General features: G+C 38.0%; 1 protein-coding gene across 7 annotated transcripts; it reads right to left on the reverse strand.

The window, feature by feature from the left end:
- Positions 1 to 52: 52 nt before the first annotated feature.
- On the reverse strand, positions 53 to 19,209 carry LOC127429467 (arfaptin-2-like). 7 transcript variants are annotated; one of them, XM_051678458.1, is made up of 11 exons: positions 19,058 to 19,209; positions 18,224 to 18,328; positions 16,952 to 16,999; positions 14,642 to 14,750; positions 14,432 to 14,494; positions 12,686 to 12,766; positions 11,310 to 11,425; positions 10,632 to 10,853; positions 1,838 to 1,995; positions 1,385 to 1,559; positions 53 to 1,287 (listed from the first exon to the last, which is right to left on the reverse strand). In XM_051678458.1, the coding sequence occupies exons 1-11, from the start codon at positions 19,097 to 19,099 to the stop codon at positions 1,132 to 1,134; spliced, it is 1,275 nt and encodes a 424-aa protein (XP_051534418.1). In that variant the 5' UTR covers positions 19,100 to 19,209; the 3' UTR covers positions 53 to 1,131. The 7 variants fall into 7 exon arrangements, with proteins under 7 accessions (XP_051534418.1, XP_051534419.1, XP_051534420.1 ...); XM_051678459.1 differs by lacking the exon at positions 16,952 to 16,999; XM_051678460.1 differs by lacking the exon at positions 14,432 to 14,494.
- Positions 19,210 to 21,351: the final 2,142 nt, after the last annotated feature.

The raw sequence follows: 21,351 nt of genomic DNA on the forward strand, positions 1-21,351 counted from the left end.
TGAGAAATGAGGGATAAAATATACATTACAAACTCATCAGAGTCAAATATATACCTATATACCTTCAAATATGTTTTAATTTTATAGGTGGGACACACTTTACATTTATATAAATATATTATTAACCTTCTTATGACACATATGGTGAAGAATTTGTTCATTCTTATACCTTATCACAGTCCTCCTTCAAACGTCCATACATTAAAAGCAAACACACAAGCACAACATACTTTCTTTTCAGTTCTACTCTATCAAAATAAAATTAATAAAACAGCCTGCCTGGGAGGTGCTGACAGGATACAGAAGAGTTCGGTGAATATACAATACCTGATAATGAATGCCTCGGAAAATGCAAATGTTTTACACAAAGTGATTGCTTGGTGTGACTGACTTGTATCATGTAATTTAGCGTAATTGTACTATGAACAGCTCGTACAAGATGTGTAAGTAAATTAAGGCAGCTGTAAAACATAACCACAGTAAGTTTCCATAATCAATTTGATTTAACTCAATTAAAGGGATAGTTCACCCAACAATGAAAATTCTGTCATCGTTTACTCACCCCCATGTCATTCTAAACACATGACTTTCTTCTGCGAAACACAAAGAGGAGAAATTGCTCAAAACAACGCAAGTTCTCACATAAAGTGCTAATACAAGTTTAATCGCATGCACTGAGTATTGACAAAGTTAAAGTTGTTTTTTTAAACAAAACTGTATGCATTCAAAAGACTTGGAATATGATGCATGAGTCACATGGACTACTTTTATGATACGTTTGCATCCTTTTTAAAGCTTGAAACCAGAATCACTATTCACTGCCATTGTCTTGAAAAGAAGGACCAGTAAGGTTTCTTCAAAATTTCTCGTTTTGTATTCTGGAGAAGAAAAAAAGTTGTGTTTGGCGCAACATGTGTGTGAGTGAATGTTGAAAGGTGACATTTTTGGGTGCACTATCCCTTTAATATTCATCAACAGATTTCCTAGCTTTAAATAAACTGGGCATCTTTCCAGGGTTTGGCAACATAAAACTTCTACTTCTCCTTTATAAATATCTCATGTCAGTTTACATCCCCATCCATCAATTTTCGAATTTCAATGTTTAAGTGTCTCTATATATTGACAAAGTGATCACTGTTCCTCGAGCCACGATGGCTTGTCAGAACCTGGTGGCTTCAACTTCACGCTGAACTGTCTGAGAGTCTGTTCCAACTGCTGCTGGTTTCCAGCAAAATATGCAGAAATAGCATTGTGAAACAGTAGAAGTTGCTTGTGCATCACCTTCACCTGGAAATCAACATTAACATCCATAGAAACTGACACAAAACCAAGGAAAATGTCTGACGTATCAAATAAATTTAGCTGAATTAAAATTTCAACATACCTTATTCTCTTCCAAGAACTTGAGTTTGATGGTAACGTCACTGCGCAGTCGTTCGTACTTTTCTCTATGGATTTGGTACTGCTGTTGAGCCATTTCGATGCGCATCATGGCTGCAGCGTCCCGCGGACCCACACTCAACTCCTCTAGGTCTGTCCTGTACGCATCATATTCCAGTCTAAAACAGAAACATCATGACTATTAGTATAAACTGGAACAATAAATTCAAAACTTATCCTGGACAAAAAAAAGAAATTCCTCACAAATGGTTTGAGTAAACTCCTTTTTGAGAGGTTGAGAAACCTCAGCTTCTAAAGAATAGCTCTTGGCTTTGTTCAGATTAGTTTTATTTAAGACAAAAACTAGATCAACAAAGCATAGGCAATAAATCCTTTAATATATCTACTTATTCAAATGACACATTCACTCAAGACTAAATAAAGCAACTTTTCATACCTTGCATTCTCATATGTTTTGATGGTCATCAGTGTGTCTTCCATGGTTTTGTTGACTAACGTATTAATGCTGGACACAAAGAAATTGATGGCACCCAGGAGTGTTTCTCCATTCTTGCATAGCAGTCTTTGTGTCTCTGCATTGTAGCCAAACTCATCCTGGAAAGGTTTAAAAGAAGTGGAAATTAGAGGCAAACTGTATCTCTAAACAATTTTATTAATCAAAACAAAGGGTAAACGCCTATTCACACCGAAAATGACGCAAATAGTTTTTTTTGCATCAAAAGTATTTACACCGAATGTGACCCAAGTTTAAGTACTGTGTAACTTAACGGAAGACAAATGCTCTCTGGTCAGTCATTTGCTTAAGTACAAAATACAAACTATCGAACAAATGTAACAGATATGTTATCTCTTCCCTTGAACGTAACAGTGGATTATATCTTTTTGGTCTGAGATTTTCTGCTGAGCAAACAAATAATTGTCCTACAATTTTCATCACTGTGCAAATTTTCAGACTCTGCATGAAGACGTCAATAAGAATGCATTGTTTTGTTTAAAAATGAATTTATACTGCTTGTTAAATTTATTAAAAGTACATCTATTAATTCATTAGTGTTGATAAATGCTCTACTGTTAATAACAGTTTCCTTGTGCTTGTAATATTTCTTTATTGAAAAATCATTTAAAAAATGTTTTAAATAATATGAGTGAGGATATTTTTACTCTAATATATTATCACACATATATAGATAGATAGATAGATACACACACACACACACTGGCGGCCAAAAGTTTGGAATAATGTACGGATTTTGCTGTTTCTGAAGGAAATTGGTACTTTAATTCACCAAAATGGCATTCAACTGATCACAAAGTATAGTCAGGACATTACTGATATAAAAAACAGCACCATCACTGTTTGAAAAAAGTAATTTTTGATCAAATCTAGACAGGCCCCATTTCCAGCAGCTATCACTCCAACACCTTATCCTTGAATAATCATGCTAAATTGCTAATTTGGTACTAGAAAATCACTTGCCATTATATCAAACACAGTTGAAAGCTATTTGGTTCATTAAATGAAGCTTAACATTGTCTTTGTGTTTGTTTTTGAGTTGCCACAGTATGCAATAGACTGGCATGTCTTAAGGTCAGGGTTGGGGAGTAACGGAATACATGTAACGGGATTACGTATTTAAAATACAAAATATAAGTAACTGTATTCCACTACAGTTACAATTTAAATAATTGGTAATTAGAAGTTTACAGTTACATTCAAAAATTATTTTGATTACTGAAGAGATTACTTTGCATTTTATTGTCATTTGTTTCATTTAATATTTAGTCCTTTCAGATGGAAAACATGTATACATATAAATGATGCGATCCAAAGTGCATTTGAACAGTGGTGAAACACTTTCTTATGATGTATTACATTCATACAAGCAGACAGAGAAGTATGTTTGAAGTAAGTTTGGAACAGAAGAAATAGAAATAAACCTTGTGTAAATTGTCAGCTTTACGCTAAGCTAAAATGCTATTTCTAGCCATTTTACATGCACGTTACCAGGCACGATCATATTTTTTTATTAAGAAAATTCACGTTGGATCATAATTTCTTTTTTTCCTAGTAAGACCTTTGATATTAGGGCAAAAATCGTATTCGTGATAATATTTTTTTGTTTGTTTTCCTGTAAAAATATTTAAAAAAATCCTTAAAAAAAGATCAGTTTGATTTATCTTGTTTTAGAAACAACACTGCATAAGATATTTAGGTTTTTCAGAGAATGTATTTTTAACATGTGTATTTTGTCTTACTGTACTGGCAGAGTTATTATAGTCAAAACAAGTGAAAAAATCTAAAAGTAATCCAAAGTATTTAGAATACGTTACTGACCTTGAGCAATCTAACGGAATATGTTACAAATTACATTTTACAGCATGTATTCTGTAATCTGTAGTGGAATACATTTCAAAAGTAACCCTCCCAACCCTGCTTAAGGTCGATATTAGGTCAAAAAGGGCAAAAAAGAAACAGCTTTCTCTAGAAACTCATCAGTCAATCATTGTTTTGAGGAATGAAGACTATACAATGCTTGAAACTGCCAAAAAACTGAAGATTTCATACAAAGGTGTACACTACAGTCTTCAAAGACAAAGGACAACTGACCCTAACAAGGACAGAAAGAGATGTGGAAGGCCAGATGGACAACTAAACAAGAGGATAAGTACATCAGAGTCTCTAGTTTGAGAAATAGACGCCTCACATCAACCCTCTACGATCATGTTGGAGAAAGAATCTTCATTGGCTAGTACATTTTTGGTTTTACTCGCCAGACTTTTGACGACATGTAAGCATAATGTAACTAAAAAATACACTATATTGCCAAAAGTATTCGCTCATCTGCCTTTAGATGCATATGAACTTAAGTGACATCCCATTCTTAATCCATAGGGTTTAATATGATGTCGGCCCACCCTTTGCAGCTATAACAGCTTCAACTCTTCTGGGAAGGCTTTCCACAAGGTTTAGGAGTGTGTTTATGGGAATTTTTGACCATTCTTCCAGAAGCGCATTTGTGAGGTCAGACACTGATGTTGGACGAGAAGGCCTGGCTCGCAGTCTTCGCTCTAATTCATCCCAAAGGTGCTCTATCGGGTTGAGGTCAGGACTCTGTGCAGGCCAGTCAAGTTCTTCCACACCAAAATCACTCATCCATGTCTTTATAGACCTTGGTTTGTGCACTGGTGCGCAGTCATGTTGGAACAGGAAGGGGCCATCCCCAAACTGTTCCCACAAAGTTGGGAGCATGGAATTGTCCAAAATCTCTTGGTATGCTGAAGCATTCAGAGTTCCTTTCACTGGAACTAAGGGGCCAAGCCCAGCTCCTGAAAAACAACCCCACACCATAATCCCCCCTCCACCAAACTTCACAGTTGGCACAATGCAGTCAGACAAGTACCGTTCTCCTGGCAACCGCCAAACCCAGACTCGTCCATCAGATTGCCAGATGGAGAAGCGTGATTCATCACTCCAGAGAACGCGTCTCCACTGCTCTAGAGTCCAGTGGCGGCGTGCTTTACACCACTGCATCCGACGCTTTGCATTGCACTTGGTGATGTATGGCTTGGATGCAGCTGCTCGGCCATGGAAACCCATTCCATGAAGCTCTCTATGCACTGTTCTTGAGCTAATCTGAAGGCCACATGAACTTTGGAAGTCTGTAGCGATTGACTCTGCAGAAAGTTGGCGACCTCTGCGCACTATGCGCCTCAGCATCCGCTGACCCCGCTCTGTCATTTTACGTGGAGTTGCTGTCATTCCCAATCGCTTCCACTTTGTTATAATACCACTGACAGTTGACTGTGGAATATTTAGTAGCGAGGAAATTTCACAACTGGACTTGTTGCACAGGTGGCATCCTATCACAGTACCACGCTGGAATTCACTGAGCTCCTGAGAGCGGCCCATTCTTTCACAAATGTTTGTAGAAGCAGTCTGCATGCCTAGGTGCTTCATTTTATACACCTGTGGCCATGGAAGTGATTGGAACACCTGAATTCAATTATTTGGATGGGTGAGCGAATACTTTTGGCAATATAGTGTATATTAAGCAAACTTCATATATATTCACGCAATATAGTATACTGTAATTTTTTTTTTTTTTTTTTTGCTTTATGATTTTAAATCACATTTTAGCTTTTTAAAAATGTACAAATTTCACATTCTATCAATTTATATGATGTCATGAAATCGCATTTTTAATAATGATACAAGCTGTTGTCACTGTTGAAATTTCTTACACATTTTTAACAAAACAATTCACAAGGTAGGAAACTAATGATGAAAATGAGGGGTCATGATTGTGAAATCTGTCTGACAATTAATTGTCAAACAAATAATTGCGGTTAATTGCCTGTTTTAGGGCTATGATGATTAATTGTCTGTTTTAGGTGTTTCACGAATATGACGATTAATTACCATACAAACTCACTATGTATGCTTAATGCACACAACAAAGTCATTTATACAAATTTAGCTTGGGTCATATAATAAAATAAGGGTATATGATTTCCTTTTCAGGCTTCAAAAACATATGAATGACAGTCAAATATAAAAGTATAAAATTTAAAATAATTAAAATAATATTTTAATTATCAAAATATGTCTAAATAACTAAAATATATCTCTCTTATTTGTCAGATTTACTTTTGATCCATTGGACTTTTTCAATGTTTTGTTTTCTTTTGCTTCTTTTGTAACCCAGCCAACCTGTAAAGCTATTATATTATATTATATTATATTATATTATATTATATTATATTATGCAATAGTAAAATATTTCTGCCTTAAATTCTTCACTTTCACACATTATTTTAAGGCTCTCTGATTAACTCACAAGCCCTTATTTCTCGTGAAGGAAGACTTTGAGATTCTGTTTCTAGCATTTTATCATCTCCACAGAAATAAAGCAGGGCACCTCCTCTGTCTCACTGCGTGTTATTAACACTGTGTGAATAAACCAACAATGACCATGGACATTTGCCATTACAAGGCCGTTAAGTGAAACTGGAGCACTTTGCGTTCATAAAATTAATAAGTTTATACCTTGTTTATATTTTCGTGGGAGTTTGGCGCAAGCCTCTGTAGATTGCTTGCACATCAGAGCGCTTGAGAAGTGGTTCATCTTCATGCTCTCAAGAGAGCTGCTCTTGTGACGTCCACGGTGCGGTTTCCTGAGATGCTCGGAGTTCAACTGACACAACAAGACACAAGTGATTTTTCCTGCACGCATGAGACAGCATGCAGGGAAAGACGAGGCTGAATCCAGCTTCTTAATCAACTGCTTTTTATTCGGTAAAAGGGCCTCGGTGCTTCGACACTACACAACTCTATCACTGGCGAGTGAAATGTTAATATTTACTTGCCAATGGCTAATAATAGACGTTTTTTGGTCGCAAAGTGCAAGATTTACTCGCAATGTAGAGGGCTGCACATGTCCTCAGCTGACAGCTTCATTGAATTCTACCCGCTCAACACCAGTTTCATGTACAACAGTAAAGAGAAGACTCAGGGGTGCGGGCCTTATGGGAAGAATTGCAAAGAAAACCAAAAGAAAAGGTTAGAGTGGGCAAAGATACAGACATTGGACAACAGATAATTAGAAAAGAGTGTTATGGATCTCAACCACACTGAACTTTTGTGGGATCAGATTGACTGTAAGGTGAGTGAGAAGTGCCCGACAAGACAGCCACATCTATGGCAAGTACTACAGGAAGCGTGGGGTGAAATGTCACCTGAGTATCTGGACAAACTGACAGCTAGAATGCCAAGGATCTGCAAAGCTGTCATTGCTGCACATTGGGGATTTTTTGATGATAACTCTTTGAAGTAGTTTAAGAAGTTCTAATAATTTTTTTCAAATTGTAAAAGTAATTTTCACGTTATTAATGTCCTGACTATAAATTGTGATCAGTTGAATGCCACTTTGGTGAATAAAAGTACCAATTTCTTTCCATAAGAGCAAAATCTGTACATTATTCCAAACTTTTGGCTGCCAGTGTGTATCTATCTATATATCGATCTATATATCTATATCTATATCTATCTATCTATCTATATATATATATATATATATATATACTATATATATATATACATATATATATATATATATATATATATATATATATATATATATATATACACACACACACACACACACACACAAGGGCATAGATTTGGCTTGAATATTGGGGGGGTTGCAGCATGAAGCATTTACATGTTTCCATTGATCATGGTATAAAAATTGGGGGGGGGGGGTTGAATTTGCTTGTTTTGATTATTGGGGGGGTTACATCCCCTGCATCCCCCCTGGAATCTATGCCCCTGTGTGTGTGTGTGTGTGTGTGTATAGTATACAGTATATATATATATATATATATATATACTGTATATACACACACACACACACACACACACACAATCAGCCACAACATTAAAACTACCTGCCTAATATTGTGTAGATTCCCCTCGTGCCGCCAAAATCGCACCAACCCGTATCTCAGAATAGCATTCTGAGATGATATTCTTCTCAACACAATTGTACAGAGCAGTTATCTGAGTTACCGTAGACTTTGTCAGTTCGAACCAGTCTGGCCATTCTCTGTTGACCTCCCTCATCAACAAGGCATTTCCATCCAAAAAACTGCCACTCACTGGATGTTTTTTGTTTTTGGCACCATTCGGAATAAATTGTTGAGGCAGGTGTGTGTGAAAATCCCAGGAGATCAGCAGCTACAGAAATACTCAAACCAGCCCGTCTGGCACCAACAATCATCCATGCGATTATCTAATCAGCCAATCGTTTGGCAGCAGTGCAGTGCATAAAATAAAGCAGATATGGGTCAGGAGCTTCAGTTAATGTTCACATCAACCATCAAAATGTGGAAAAAATGTGATCTCATTGATTTGGACCGTGGCATGACTGTTGGTGCCAGATGGGCTGGTTTGAGTATTTCTGTGACTGCTGATCTCCTGGGATTTTCACACACAACAGTCTCAACAATTTACTCTGAATGGTGCCAAAAACAAAAAACATCCGGCGAGTGGCAGTTCTGTGGACTGTAATACCTTGTTGATGAGGGAAGGGAAAACAGAGAATGGCCAGACTGGTTCGAACTGACAAAGTCTATGGTAACTCAGATAACTATGGTAACTCTGTACAACTGTGTTGAGAAGAGTAGCATCTCAGAATGCTATTTTGAGATGTGGGTTGGCACTGTTTTGGTGGCACGAGGGGGACCTACACAATATTAGGCAGGTGGTTTTAATGTTGTGGCTGATTATATATACACAGGAGGCCAAAAGTTTGGAATAATGTACAGATTTTGCTCTAATGGAAAGAAATTGGTACTTTTATTCACCAAAGTGGCATTCAACTGATCACAATGTATAGTCAGGACAAAAATTACTATTGCAATTTGAAAAAATTCAATTCAAAATACTTCAAAGAGTTCTCTTAAAATAATCCTCCATGTGCAGCAATGACAGCTTTGCAGATCCATGTCATTCTAGCTGTCAGTTTGTCCAGATACTCAGGTGACATTTCACCCCACGCTTCCTGTAGCACTTGCCATAGATGTGGCTGTCTTGTCGGGCACTCCTCACGCACCTTACAGTCTAGCTGAACCCAAAAAAGCTCAATGGGGTTAAGATTCATAACACTCTTTTCTAATTATCTGTTGTCCAATGTCTGTATCTTTGCCCACTCTAACCTTTTCTTTTGGTTTTCTTTGCAATTCTTCCCATAAGGCCCGCACCCCTGAGTCTTCTCTTTACTGTTGTATATGAAACTGGTGTTGAGCGGGTAGAATTCAATGAAGCTGTCAGCTGAGGACATGTGCAACCCTCTACATTGCGAGTAAATCTTGCACTTTGCGACCAAAAAACGTCTGTTATTAGCCATTGGCAAGTAAATATTAACATTTCACTCGCCAGCAATAGAGTTGTGTAGTGTCGAAGCACCGAGGTCCTTTTACCGAATAAAAAGCAGTTGATTAAGAAGCTGGATTCAGCCTCGTCTTTCCCTGCATGCTGTCTCAAGCGCAGGAAAACGCACTTGTGTCTCATTCAGTTGAACTTCGAGCATCTCAAGGAACCGCACCACGGACGTCACAAGAGCAGCTCTCTTGAGAGCGTGAAGATGAACCACTTCTCAAGCACTCTGATGTGCAAGCCATCCACAGAGGCTTGCGCCAAACTCCCGTGAAAACATAAACAAGGTAAAAATGTATTCATTTTATGAACGCAAAGCGCTCCAGTTTCACTTAACGGCCATGTAATGGCAAATGTCCATGGTCATTGTTGGTTTATTCACGCAGTGTTAATAACACGCAGTGAGACAGAGGAGGTGCCCTGCTCTATTTCTGTGGAGATGATAAAATGCTAGAATCTCAAAGTCTTCCTTCATGAGAAATAAGGGCTTGTGAGTTAATCAGAGAGCCTTAAAATAATGTGTGAAAGTGAAGAATTTAAGGCAGAAATATTTTACTATTGCATAATATAATATAATTTAATAGCTTTACAGGTTGGCTGGGTTACAAAAGAAGCAAAAGAAAACAAAACATTGAAAAAGTCAAATATTTCTCAAGCTAGAGACTCTGATGTACTTATCCTCTTGTTTAGTTGTCCATCTGGCCTTCCACATCTCTTTCTGTCCTTGTTAGAGCCAGTTGTCCTTTGTCTTTGAAGACTGTAGTGTACTTCTTTGTATGAAATCTTTAGTTTTTTGGCAATTTCAAGCATTGTATAGCCTTCATTCCTCAAAACAATGATTGACAGGCGAGTTTCTAAAGAAAGCTGTATCTTTTTTGCCATTTTTAACCTAATATAGACCTTAAGACACGCTAGTCTATTGCATACTGTGGCAACTCAAAAATAAACACAAAGACAATGTTAAGCTTCACTTAACAAACCAAATAGCTTTCAAATGTGTTTGAAGTGATATTCTAGTACCAAACTTTCAATTTAGCTTGATTACACAAGGATAAGGTTTTGGAGTGATGGCTGCTGGAAATAGGGCCTGACTAGATTTGACAAAAAATGACTTTTTTCAAATAGTGATGGTGCTGTTTTTTATATCAGTAATGTCCTGACTATACTTTGTGATCAGTTGAATGCCACTTTGGTGAATTAAAGTATCAATTTCCTTCTGAAACAGCGAAATCTGTACATTATTCCAAACTTTTGGCCGCCAGCGTACAGTATATAACTGACACTCAGATAATACCTGCAGTTCTGGGGATTTTTGACTCAGATCAGCAAAGGTGTCCCCAAGAGCTTGCTGTGTCTGCACCATGTTGTAGAAGTGGTTGGTGAGCTCTTGTGCTAGTCTCAGAATACGTTCATATTTCAGTTTAGTCTCTCTCAACACATCGATTTGAGCTTCAAGCTCCAGGTCCATTGTCTTCGTACCACGGCCAAAACGCTCCGAGAACATCTGTTTTGTGCACTAGTGAAAAGAAGTCAGATTGAGACACAAATTAAGTGGATAAGGAGGAACCATAACATACAGCAGCTTCACATAACCTACCTCAAACTCTAAAAGGGATAGTTTACCAAAAAAACGCATCCTCATGTAGTTTTAAACACTTAAGACTTTCTTTCTTCCGTGGAACACGGCAGAATGACGGCCTCATTCACCATTCACTTTCATTGTATGTTTTTTCCATAAAAACTGAAGAAAGGAGGTCATACATGTTTGGAAAGAATGAGGGTGAGTAAATGCTGACATACATTTTTTTGGTGAACTTTCACCAAATCAAACTTACTATTATTTGATTAAAATATACTAATAGAATAGTAATATGATAACTGTAATCATTTGTAATTAATACATTAATAATTAATCAGGGTTATAAATTAATTTCTATTCATCTATTTAGACAAATGAGTGAATGTTCAGTACCTTGTAAGTGTTGATGCTCCACTTCTTCACGCTGTCAAATTTCTCTACAGCTACTCCTCTTGTGGCCTCCTCTGACATCATGGATGGATTGCTGCTGCTATGGTGCATGCTGAGAGCTGATAGGAAATAATTGAGACATAATCATGATAGGGTAATGCTATAACGTTAACTACACAGTTGCTTAAAGGGATAGTTCACCAGAAAATGAACATTCTGTCATCATTTACTCACCTTCATGTTCTTCTAAACCCATATGACTTTCTTCAGAGTAACACAAAAGGAGTTTGTGATGAGGAGAAGGGCGTGGCCGGGCAGAGTTAGTCAGACCGGTGGCACCCCGGCCTGAATCGGGTGGGGGAGGAGTGTGACGAGAAGGAGGCCATGATGGAGCACAGCCGGCGCTGAATCAGCTGATCAGCGGGAGAGCGAGATAAAGGGCAGCCGGAGATGCCGGTTCGAGAGAGAGAGACGCGCGCGGCCGCGTTGCATGTTTGTTTATGTTTGTTTTTTATTGAGTTTTATCATTAAACTTTACTTTGACTGTTTAGCCTGTTCCCACCTCCTCCTTGCCCACCTTTACCTCATTACAGAGTTATTAGGCAGAATGTTAGCGACTAATAGTCTCTCACCATTCACTTTCATTGTATTTTTTGCCCATACAATGAAAGTGAATGTGAATGAGGCTGTCATTCTATCACATTTTCTGTGTTCCACAGAAGAATGTCATACGGATTTGTAAAAAAACATAAGGGTAAGTAATTGATGTTTATTTTTGGGTGAACTAACCCTTTAAGTGGTGCTGTAATGCAGTTTTTATTTTTATAATCACACAAAAATGTCCCTACTACTTGAAAGTGTCAGGACCAGCCCACTCTTTTTTTTAACCAATCAGAAACGCCATCTGCATGGGAATCATTTTGCATGCTCAGGGTTTGCTGACTCTGGATTACTCATTAATTTCATGGCTAAGTCTGGCAAAAGATAGCAAAACCATAAAATCGCTTATAACCCCTTTAAATGATGATGGGCCGTTTTAGGATTTAAGGACCAACCTCTTGAATACCAAATGCCTGTTGACTTTACAAGGCCACGGTATTGAGCTTAGCAAAGATCAGCTTGACACTCACTTTTATACTAATATCATATGTTTACTGAAATGGACAAAAATTTAATATTATACTCAGACATTACAATACTACATACAGTATTTTAGTATTCTGTCTATAACAACCGTTTGAGATAACCTTGGTTCAGGGTGAAAAATAAACGAGTGCAAGAATACAAGGTGTGATGACAGTAAATGAGCAATGACTGATAATTATGGGGTGAAAAGATGTCTGGCAGTGACAGGAAGGAGTGAGGACGCTCTGGGATACCTGGATAATCCCCTGGCTGGTTTGCTATCCGACTGGCAGCTGAATGGCTGGGAATGATGCCCCTGGACTTGGAGCGGATGTCTGAAATGAATCAATAACAGTGGACGGTTGGAGGGATGGGATGGAGGTTTAGTCCAAGCGAAAGGCCATTAGGGGGATGTAACACTGATTGTTTGAGTAATAGGGACGATTAACTCACAAAGAGGCTGTAGTGTTATTTTATAGTGGAGATTACAGTGCACATTCAAACGCATAATGATTTCATAGATGGAAATACGAAAATGTATAGTGACCCCAAAATGTATTTGCACACTTAGAAATGTATGAATTTTATTGCATTAGAAATTAAATATCAAAACAAGTGTTATCTGCCAACAGAACCAACATCAATTTTCTTAACCATTTTTGAAAATACTTTTAAACATCTGATCGCATGGTAATTTTAGTGTATGTATAATTTTTAAATGTTGCTCAAGTTTCCAAATACTTTTTGGGGCCACTGTATATAATTACATATATAAATAGAATGATAACATTTATGATGATGCTAAAGTTTGAGTTAAGAATGTGTTTCAACAACATGAACAAAAAAAGTGTGATAAGAGGGGTTAAAGGTAATGGTGCAAGGTGATTGAAAGAAAGGAAAATTATATCATTAAAGAGGGTGATACAAGGTTAAAAAACTATGAAAATGAAAAACAGGAAAGCTTCTAAAGGACTGACTATGTGTCAGTTTGGTTTAAAGTGATAGTTCACCCAAAAATGAAAATTATCTCATCATTTGCTCACCCTCATGCCATCCCAGATGTGTATGACTTTTTTCTTCTGCTGAAAACAAATGAAAATTTTATAAAAATATCTCAGCTCTGTTGGTCCATACAATGCAACTGAATGGTGATCAGACATTTGTAGCTCCAAAAATCACATAAATGAAACATAAAAGTAATTCATAAGTCCCCAGTGGTTAAATCCATATCTTCAGAAGCGATATGATAATGTAAGTGTGGGTGAGAAAGAGATACAAATTTAAGTCCTTTTTACCCTAAATCTCCACTTTCATTTTAACATCTGAAAGTGAAAGTTAAAGTGGAGATTTAAAGTAAAGGACTTAAATATTGTTCTGTTTCTCACCCACACCTACATTATTATATTGCTTCAGAAGATATGGATTTAAACAATGAAGTCATATGGATTACTTTTATGTTTCATTTATGTCATTTTTGGAGCTACAAAGATCTAATCACCATTCACTTGCATTATATGGACCAACAGCAGAGATATTTTTTCTAAAAATCTTTGTGTTCTGCTGAAGAAAGACATACACATCTGGGATGGTATGATGGTAAGTAAATGATAAGAGAATTTTCATTTTTGGGTGAACTATCCCTTTAATACACTGGCATGTGTATATGTGCCGTGTCAATGTGTTAAAGCCAACCATGTTACTGAGCATAAAGAATTACTGAAAGAATTATTCTGCATTCCACTGTTCAAATACTGTGCATTCAGCTTGCAAACAACAATGCCTTTTGTATTTTTGTTGCAATTACAGATGCAAACATGCTTCCAACATGCAACTGTTCGCTGTACCCTGTCAAAAGAGGCAAACGCTTGCTGTTAAAAACACTGACAAAAATATTTTCTCACTAAAAAAATTGATGCCCAAAGGAGAAAGAGAGGAAGCTGCAAGGGCAATGATTCTAAAAAAAAAAAATTTCTGTCAGGTTTGCATGCGTACACAAACACCTGGTTTGGGGCCGTTACCGCATCTTCTGTCAAAATACTCCATGTTGAAACGAATGGCTGGTCCTAAACATATATGTCAGCAAAGACGTAAGAGCTTTGAGAGACACGAGACTCAAAAACCCTAGTGTTTAGAGAAGCTGCTTCAAAACAGATCATATCTAATTTATGAGAATGTCTGACACTATTTTGAGCTATTGAAGTGCTCTTTACCTTTGATAGAACTGGTAGGTATGATGCCCTCTGCTGCCCCTCCGTAGCCTCCTGACACAATGCTGGTTTCATTCAGGTTGGGTCCAGACACCATCACCTGCTGCAAGTCCTAAAGGTGATAAACACAAGGCTTTCAGACAATGCATAAACTAATGTTCTCATTTGTAAGCTGCTTTGGATAATAGCATCTGCTAAATGGCTAAATATAAATGTAAATATAAGACATACAGCTTTTAATGTTAAACATGTGTGACGAGGAGGAGGGCATGACCGGGCCGTAAGGATGGACGCTGAGTTGGCGCTGAGTTAACCCAATCAGCCAGGAGGGGGATAAGGAGGAGCCGGAGAAGCCAGTTGGAGAGAGAGAGAGATGCACGTGGAGTTGTGTGTGCGTGTCAATGTTTGGTTGTGCTGAAAAGCAGTTTTTGTGTTGTGTCTGATTAAAAGTCTTCGTGACTGTTCACCCGGTTCCCGCCTCCTCCTTTCCACCCAACAATGAACCTTGTTACACTGCTGAAACCCGGGACTTTGGAGGAGGACCACGCTGTCCTGGAGACCTCGTTGCTGAACAAGAACGTGATGCCGAGGATACATGATCAGATGGTATTAGAGCAGTTTGTCAGCAGGCTACCAATGTGGTCCGCTGGGAGGCGGAGGAGCCCGCTGCTGACAGCTGGGAGGTGACGGCCGTTCCCGCCGGCGACCACCAAGAGGCGGCGGCCAAGGGACGGCTGAGTGAGTCCAGTGCCATCGCCCGGCGTCGCTGACGGATGTGTTCCAGCTGGCTGAGGTGGGTGGCGTGGTCGGGAACAGGAGTTTCTTTTCTCTCTCTCTCGGGCTCTTCCGCTCTCTCACCTCTCCCTCCCCTTGTCCTGCTCATGTTCCCAGGAGACGGGCAACACCTCCCCTCCAGGAATGGGGGGGGGCTAGTAAGTCAGGCCGGATAGTTCCCCGGCCTGAATTGGGCGTTGGGTGTATGTGACGAGGAGGAGGCATTGCTGGGCCATAAGGATGGATGCCTGGCACTGAGTTACCCCAATCAGCTGGGAAGGTGATAAAGAGGAGCCAGAGAAGGCAGTTGGAGAGAGAGAGAGAGAGAGAGAGAGAGAGAGAGAGAGAGAGAGAGAGAGAGAGAGAGAGAGAGAGAGAGATGTACGCAGAGTTGTGTGTGTGTATCAATGTTTGGTTGTGCTGAAAAGCAATTTTTGTGTTGTGTCTGATTAAAAGTCTTCGTGATAGTTCACCTGGTCCCCACCTCCTCCTTTCCACCCTTTTTGAACCCTGTTAAAAGATGTATTTAGTTTATGTATTATGTAGAAATAACATGTACCAAGATTAAAAATACTGTAAAATAATTATTCAACGTTAGCTTGTTAACTATTTTTTTACATAATGTTAAAGTGATAGTTCACCCAAAAATGAAAATTCTCTCATCATTTACGCACCCTCATGTCACTCCAAACCTGTTTGACTTTCTTTTTTCTGCTGAACACACACACACACACATGATATTTTGATATTTTGAAGAACTGTTTTTGTCCATACAGTGAAAGTCAATGGGGCACAAACAGCACTGGACCCCATTTACCTTTTATTGTATGGACAAAAAAAAAACACTGAGACATTTTTAAAAATATCTTATTTTGAGTCACACAGAAGACAGACATGCATATAGGTTTGGAGCAACATGAGGGTGTGTAAATTATTAAATTTTCATTTTTGGGTGAACTATCACTTTAATGTCTACAACCTTATTGTAAATTGTTACCAATTGTACCATAGGTGAAGAAGGACACAGGAAGGTAGCAAAACAAAGAATGGAGACAGGAAGCAAAAGCAAACTAAATTCTTAATTCTCATAAAATAAAATAAATATATAGTACTTGTACAGTACATACACACTGTACGTTTTAAGAATAGCATCTTATAGAAACCTCAAAGAAACTGAAGCCTTATTTGTTTTCTACCTAAAACATTTTAAAACATCCAAAGATATGGGGCTTTTCAACAAACAGGTTGTGAAATGTACAGGTAAGCTACTGTATCTATAGTTCAACACAATGACTAAAAAGAAAAAATCAAAAGAAGTCATTAAAACATATGCAAACTAAACAATTTGCATGACAGCTTTACATTTTTCCTGTATCCCATTGACTCTGCTGACCTCCAAACAGCTCCTGTTTGTTATTAAAACCTAGCCAACACAAACCTATGACAAGTCAATAATATGTGTGCTACTATTCAAACACATTGCTAAGCTAAAGGGAACAGGGCTCCAATATTCATGGACACCTAAACACTCGCCCTCACCATGGCCACTGGAAGTTTGCCTACAACCTCATCTAAGCTCCCACCAATCTGTGCGGAATAGAACATAAAAATACAAAATGTGAAGACAAACACAGAAAAGATGGTGAGACAGAACAAGTGCATCAACAATAACCAAACACAACAGAGCTTTTCAACAGCTTAAAGAAATAGTTCACCCAAAGATGTAAATTCTCTCATCATTTACTCACCCTCATGCCATCTCAGATGTGTATGATTTTTTTTGTAAGAAGATTTGTAGAAGAATATTTCGGCTCTGTTGGTCCATACAGTGCAAGTGAATGGTGACTAGAACTCTGAAGGTCCAAATATCACATAAAGGTATCATAAAAGTAATCCATACGACTCCAGTGGTTTAATCAATGTCTGCTGAAGCGAGTCAATTGGTTTTGGGTGAGAACAAACCAAAATATATCTCCTTTTTTTTCTGTACATCTTGCCATTGCAATATCTAGGTGTAACCGGTTCTGCCTGACCCGCTCCAAGTGGGATTTGAACTGCTGTCTCTGGCGTGGGAAGCGGGCATGCTAACAAGTAGCCTAAAGGCTACAACCACTAACATTAGTCGCTAGTGCGCCTCTTGAGGACAGGGGAGTGAGGTTTACAAATACCACACAGCTATCACATACCAGCTGGCTCCCATTACATAGGCACAATCATGATTTCAAGCTTGATTACATTTTCTAGTACTTGTTGAATGCACAGAGCACTAAATGGTACTCTACGAAGTGTAATCAAGCATAAAATCATGAGAAGAGGAGACTGCTGTTGAGATTTATAGAGTAAAAGGAGTTGTATTTTGGTCTGTTCTCACACGCACCTATCATATTGCTTCTGAAGACATGGATTTAACCACTGGAGTCATATTGATTACTTTCATGCTGCCTTTATGTGATATTTGGACCTTCAGATTTCTGGCTACCATTCACTTGCATTGAATGGACCTACAGAGCTGAGATATTCTTTTAAAAATATTTGTTTGTGTTCTGCAAAAGAAAGAAAGGCATACACATCTGGGATGGCATGAGGGTGAGTAAATGATGAGAGAGTTTTCATTTTTCAATCAATTTTCACTATCTCTTTCATTTAAAAGTGGCTATATTTACAAAAGCTCATTAATATGTGATTAAGCAGACTGTTGTGAAATAGGATGTCACAGTCACATTCAGGTCTGATTCATGGCTTAACTGTACGATGGGCTTAAAAATTATTGTTCATTTTTCACAATAGGTTTAATGGACTGTGGACACACACCTGCTCAAGACTGTCATCCTCAGCCATCCTAGTGTCTCCATTGCTGTTGATGGGTATTTCCATAGTGGCAGCTTTGCTCAAGACACTGTCTGTCATGATGGATGTCTATGACACAAGACACACTGCAGATGGATATTCAAAATACAGCATGATAGAAAGAATGACAGACAGACAGATAGATAGATAGACAGATAGAAAGAATGACACACAGACAGACAGATGATAGATAGAATGACAGACAGATAGAATGACAGATAGAACGACAGAACAACAGACAGACAGACAGAAAGACAGACAGACAGATAGAACGACAGAATGATAGACAGACAGATAGACAGCTAGAGAGAACGACAGACAGACAGACAGATAGACAGATAGATACTGCACAATGAAAAACGTACACAATGTATATAAAATCCTACATTATTTTTCATATAAACAAGCTACTGTACTGAATATAAAGAGACACTCTGCCAGGTGGGCAACTGATAGTTTACAACTATATACAAATAAATATGACAGAAATGGGCATGCAAAGGCCGTCGTATTATAAACCAATGATACATGTATTAATCTATAGGTAAATCTATGCAATAGTAGACTAGCAGTTTATATAGCCATGTGATGAAATTAAGGCCTTGACAAAAGGAGGAAGGGACGGATTATCCTTAATACTACAGTGTGCTTAGACGCCATGCCGCTCTCCAGCCGGACTAGGTCAAACCTCCTATTCTGAGCTCCGTTTGCGCTGCTACGTGTCACAGTGGGATAGAATAGAGAATGCTTGAGCCGCGCCATCCATCAAACGCTCGCCGCTGCTGCAGCGTTACTCACGTGTGCCGTCACGACTGCTGATGTGAACAGAACGGACACCATTCGAGATTATTCCATGATGAAAATGCGATGTGTGTTTTAACGGATGCTTAGGCAGCAAATAATCTCCTCTGTCAAGCCTCTTCGTTGCTTGGTAACGCAAATCCTCTCTGTTCTCCGCAAACGGAAGTGACGACGAGATTCTTCAGGGTTATGTAGCGTTCCTGAACGCTTACTGCATTTAGATTCTAGCAAAGAGGACTGCGGTCATATATTTCACAAAAATACAATATATATGGACAAAACATTTTATGAGGTTAACACTGTCATTTGAAACACAGATTTAGGTAACTGAAGGCGATATAAATATGATAAATATGAGGTGTTATTCGCAATATGACCAGGTGGTGTCACTATAACTTCAGAAATGTGAGTATCATTTTGAATGAGCTCTCAGCAGGTCCCAAGAACCACTAGTCTTTGTTAACCCATTCCTTTTATAAGATTTAAATAGCTAAAAGCCTTGTCTCAATAATATATATTCAAACTGTGCAACTTCATAAGTAAAAGTCTGGAAATTAGTTCAAATGTAAAAATCTGACAAATTGACGAGTAACATTTCCAGTTTTACATGTCTTATGAGATGGCCAATAGTTAAATTTATGGGTGAAATAGTTATTACATGGCATTTCAATGTAAAAATAAATAAATAATAATAAATGCAATTATTACACTTTTTCTAATTCTAGCTACCTGATCTGACCCCTGTAACTTACTTTTATTTGTGAGTTACCTCATGCAGTCATGTTGATTCAGTCAGAGTAAACAATCATTTTGAATAAATAAATAAAACAAACAAACAAACAAAACAGTTAATTTAAATGTTACCACATTAAGCACATTTTTAGGTTTACCTGACAAAACATTTGTTTTGGCATAGCTTTACATTTGATTTTGCATCATGCACTGGCTCACATAGTGCTAAGTTGTGTTTTTCCTTAAGACTGAACATGCATTAACTTCAGTCTGTGTTTCTCCTTTGAGCATGAAGATTAACACGCTTCTGATTAGTTTCTGCTAAGTTATTCAGACCAGAGTTGCAAAATGTATTACTTAGATTAGAGCAAAAGTTAATAGGGGCAACTTGTACAGACAGGCTGTTCTGAGTCATTTAGCTTATAGCCTATTAATATCTGATAATGAAGGTTGGGATCAGAAAAATGTCTATTACTGTAATTCAGGAAGTTCAATAAAAGACAAATGAGCACTAGTACATTTATAGGCAGTTCTCAAAATCAAACTGCATGAATAAACTTCATATACTGCATCGAAATGGAATTAAAGCAGTTCAGAAAGCAATTGCCTTTTTATACTTCATATAAATCATGTGAAGTCTATGTACAGTATGTGTATTTTCTAGCAGTAGCAAGTCTCTGTACTTGCTCTGCAGCAGCAGCATAGCAGATTTAGTCCACTAAGACCAATATCCTATCATACCCACATTAACATGCTAAATCTTTCAGAGAGTTGGCATGACTGAAGTATTGTAAAAATTCTAGCTTAGTGTTTGGCAATGCAGCGACAGTCATTTGAAAACAAACTTGTGGACATCTGTATTTTAAACAGTATCTTTAAAGAGATTATTCTGATTGGGTGGTCATCTGCTTTAATACTGCAGGGTTCGTTCAGGGACACAAGATTTACTATTATCATTGTAATTAGATTGTAATTACAAAACACATACCTTTTAGTAATCAAGTCTACGCCACAGGCCTTCTGTTTATAACATGTTTTAGTATGGGAACCTTTAGTTAAATTTGAAAATCAGGCAGACTAAAAAAGCCACCCACAGTAGACCTCTTTGGTTGCAAGTTTACTGGTACACATAAACTGAAAACAAGAGCTGTTAAATGTTAAGCTCTCCATGTTTGAAACCTTTGCAAAGGCATACATTACTGAAGAATCTCATGCCTTACAAACCTCTGCAGCTTCCCACTCTTTTCCTCCCATTCACTAGATATCCTGTCACGCTTTTAAGGAATTAACATTAAATGTGTCTCCAGATGTTGGCTAGCAATTCGTCAACAGACAGCTCTTTCTGAGTTCCTCAACTGCAGTCACGGCACTAAGACAAGGATCTTAGAGAAAAAAGAAAAAGAAAATATGGCAACACACCATGCTTAAGATTTCTTGCCTGCTATGTCATTATTCCCAAGGAAAATAATTACAAACATTGCTCTGTGTTTACACCGTGTAGCATATGGGCCTGATCCTTTTATAGTTTTTGTAATGTGCCATTTCAAACAAACTGTCAG

This window comes from Myxocyprinus asiaticus, chromosome 39 (assembly GCF_019703515.2).
Source record: "Myxocyprinus asiaticus isolate MX2 ecotype Aquarium Trade chromosome 39, UBuf_Myxa_2, whole genome shotgun sequence".
Classification (NCBI taxonomy): domain Eukaryota; kingdom Metazoa; phylum Chordata; class Actinopteri; order Cypriniformes; family Catostomidae; genus Myxocyprinus; species Myxocyprinus asiaticus.

What these genes read in the sequence shown, in the direction of transcription:
- LOC127429467 (XM_051678458.1), bottom strand. Translation starts at nt 19,099, where the DNA reads ATGGTGTCCGTTCTGTTCACATCAGCAGTCGTGACGGCACAC. An exon ending in CAGCAGTCGTGACGGCACAC is followed by an intron (nt 18,329 to 19,057) that starts GTGAGTAACGCT and finishes CTTGTGTCATAG; the next exon opens with ACATCCATCATGACAGACAG. An exon ending in GGAGCATCAACACTTACAAG is followed by an intron (nt 10,854 to 11,309) that starts GTACTGAACATT and finishes TCTTTTCACTAG; the next exon opens with TGCACAAAACAGATGTTCTC.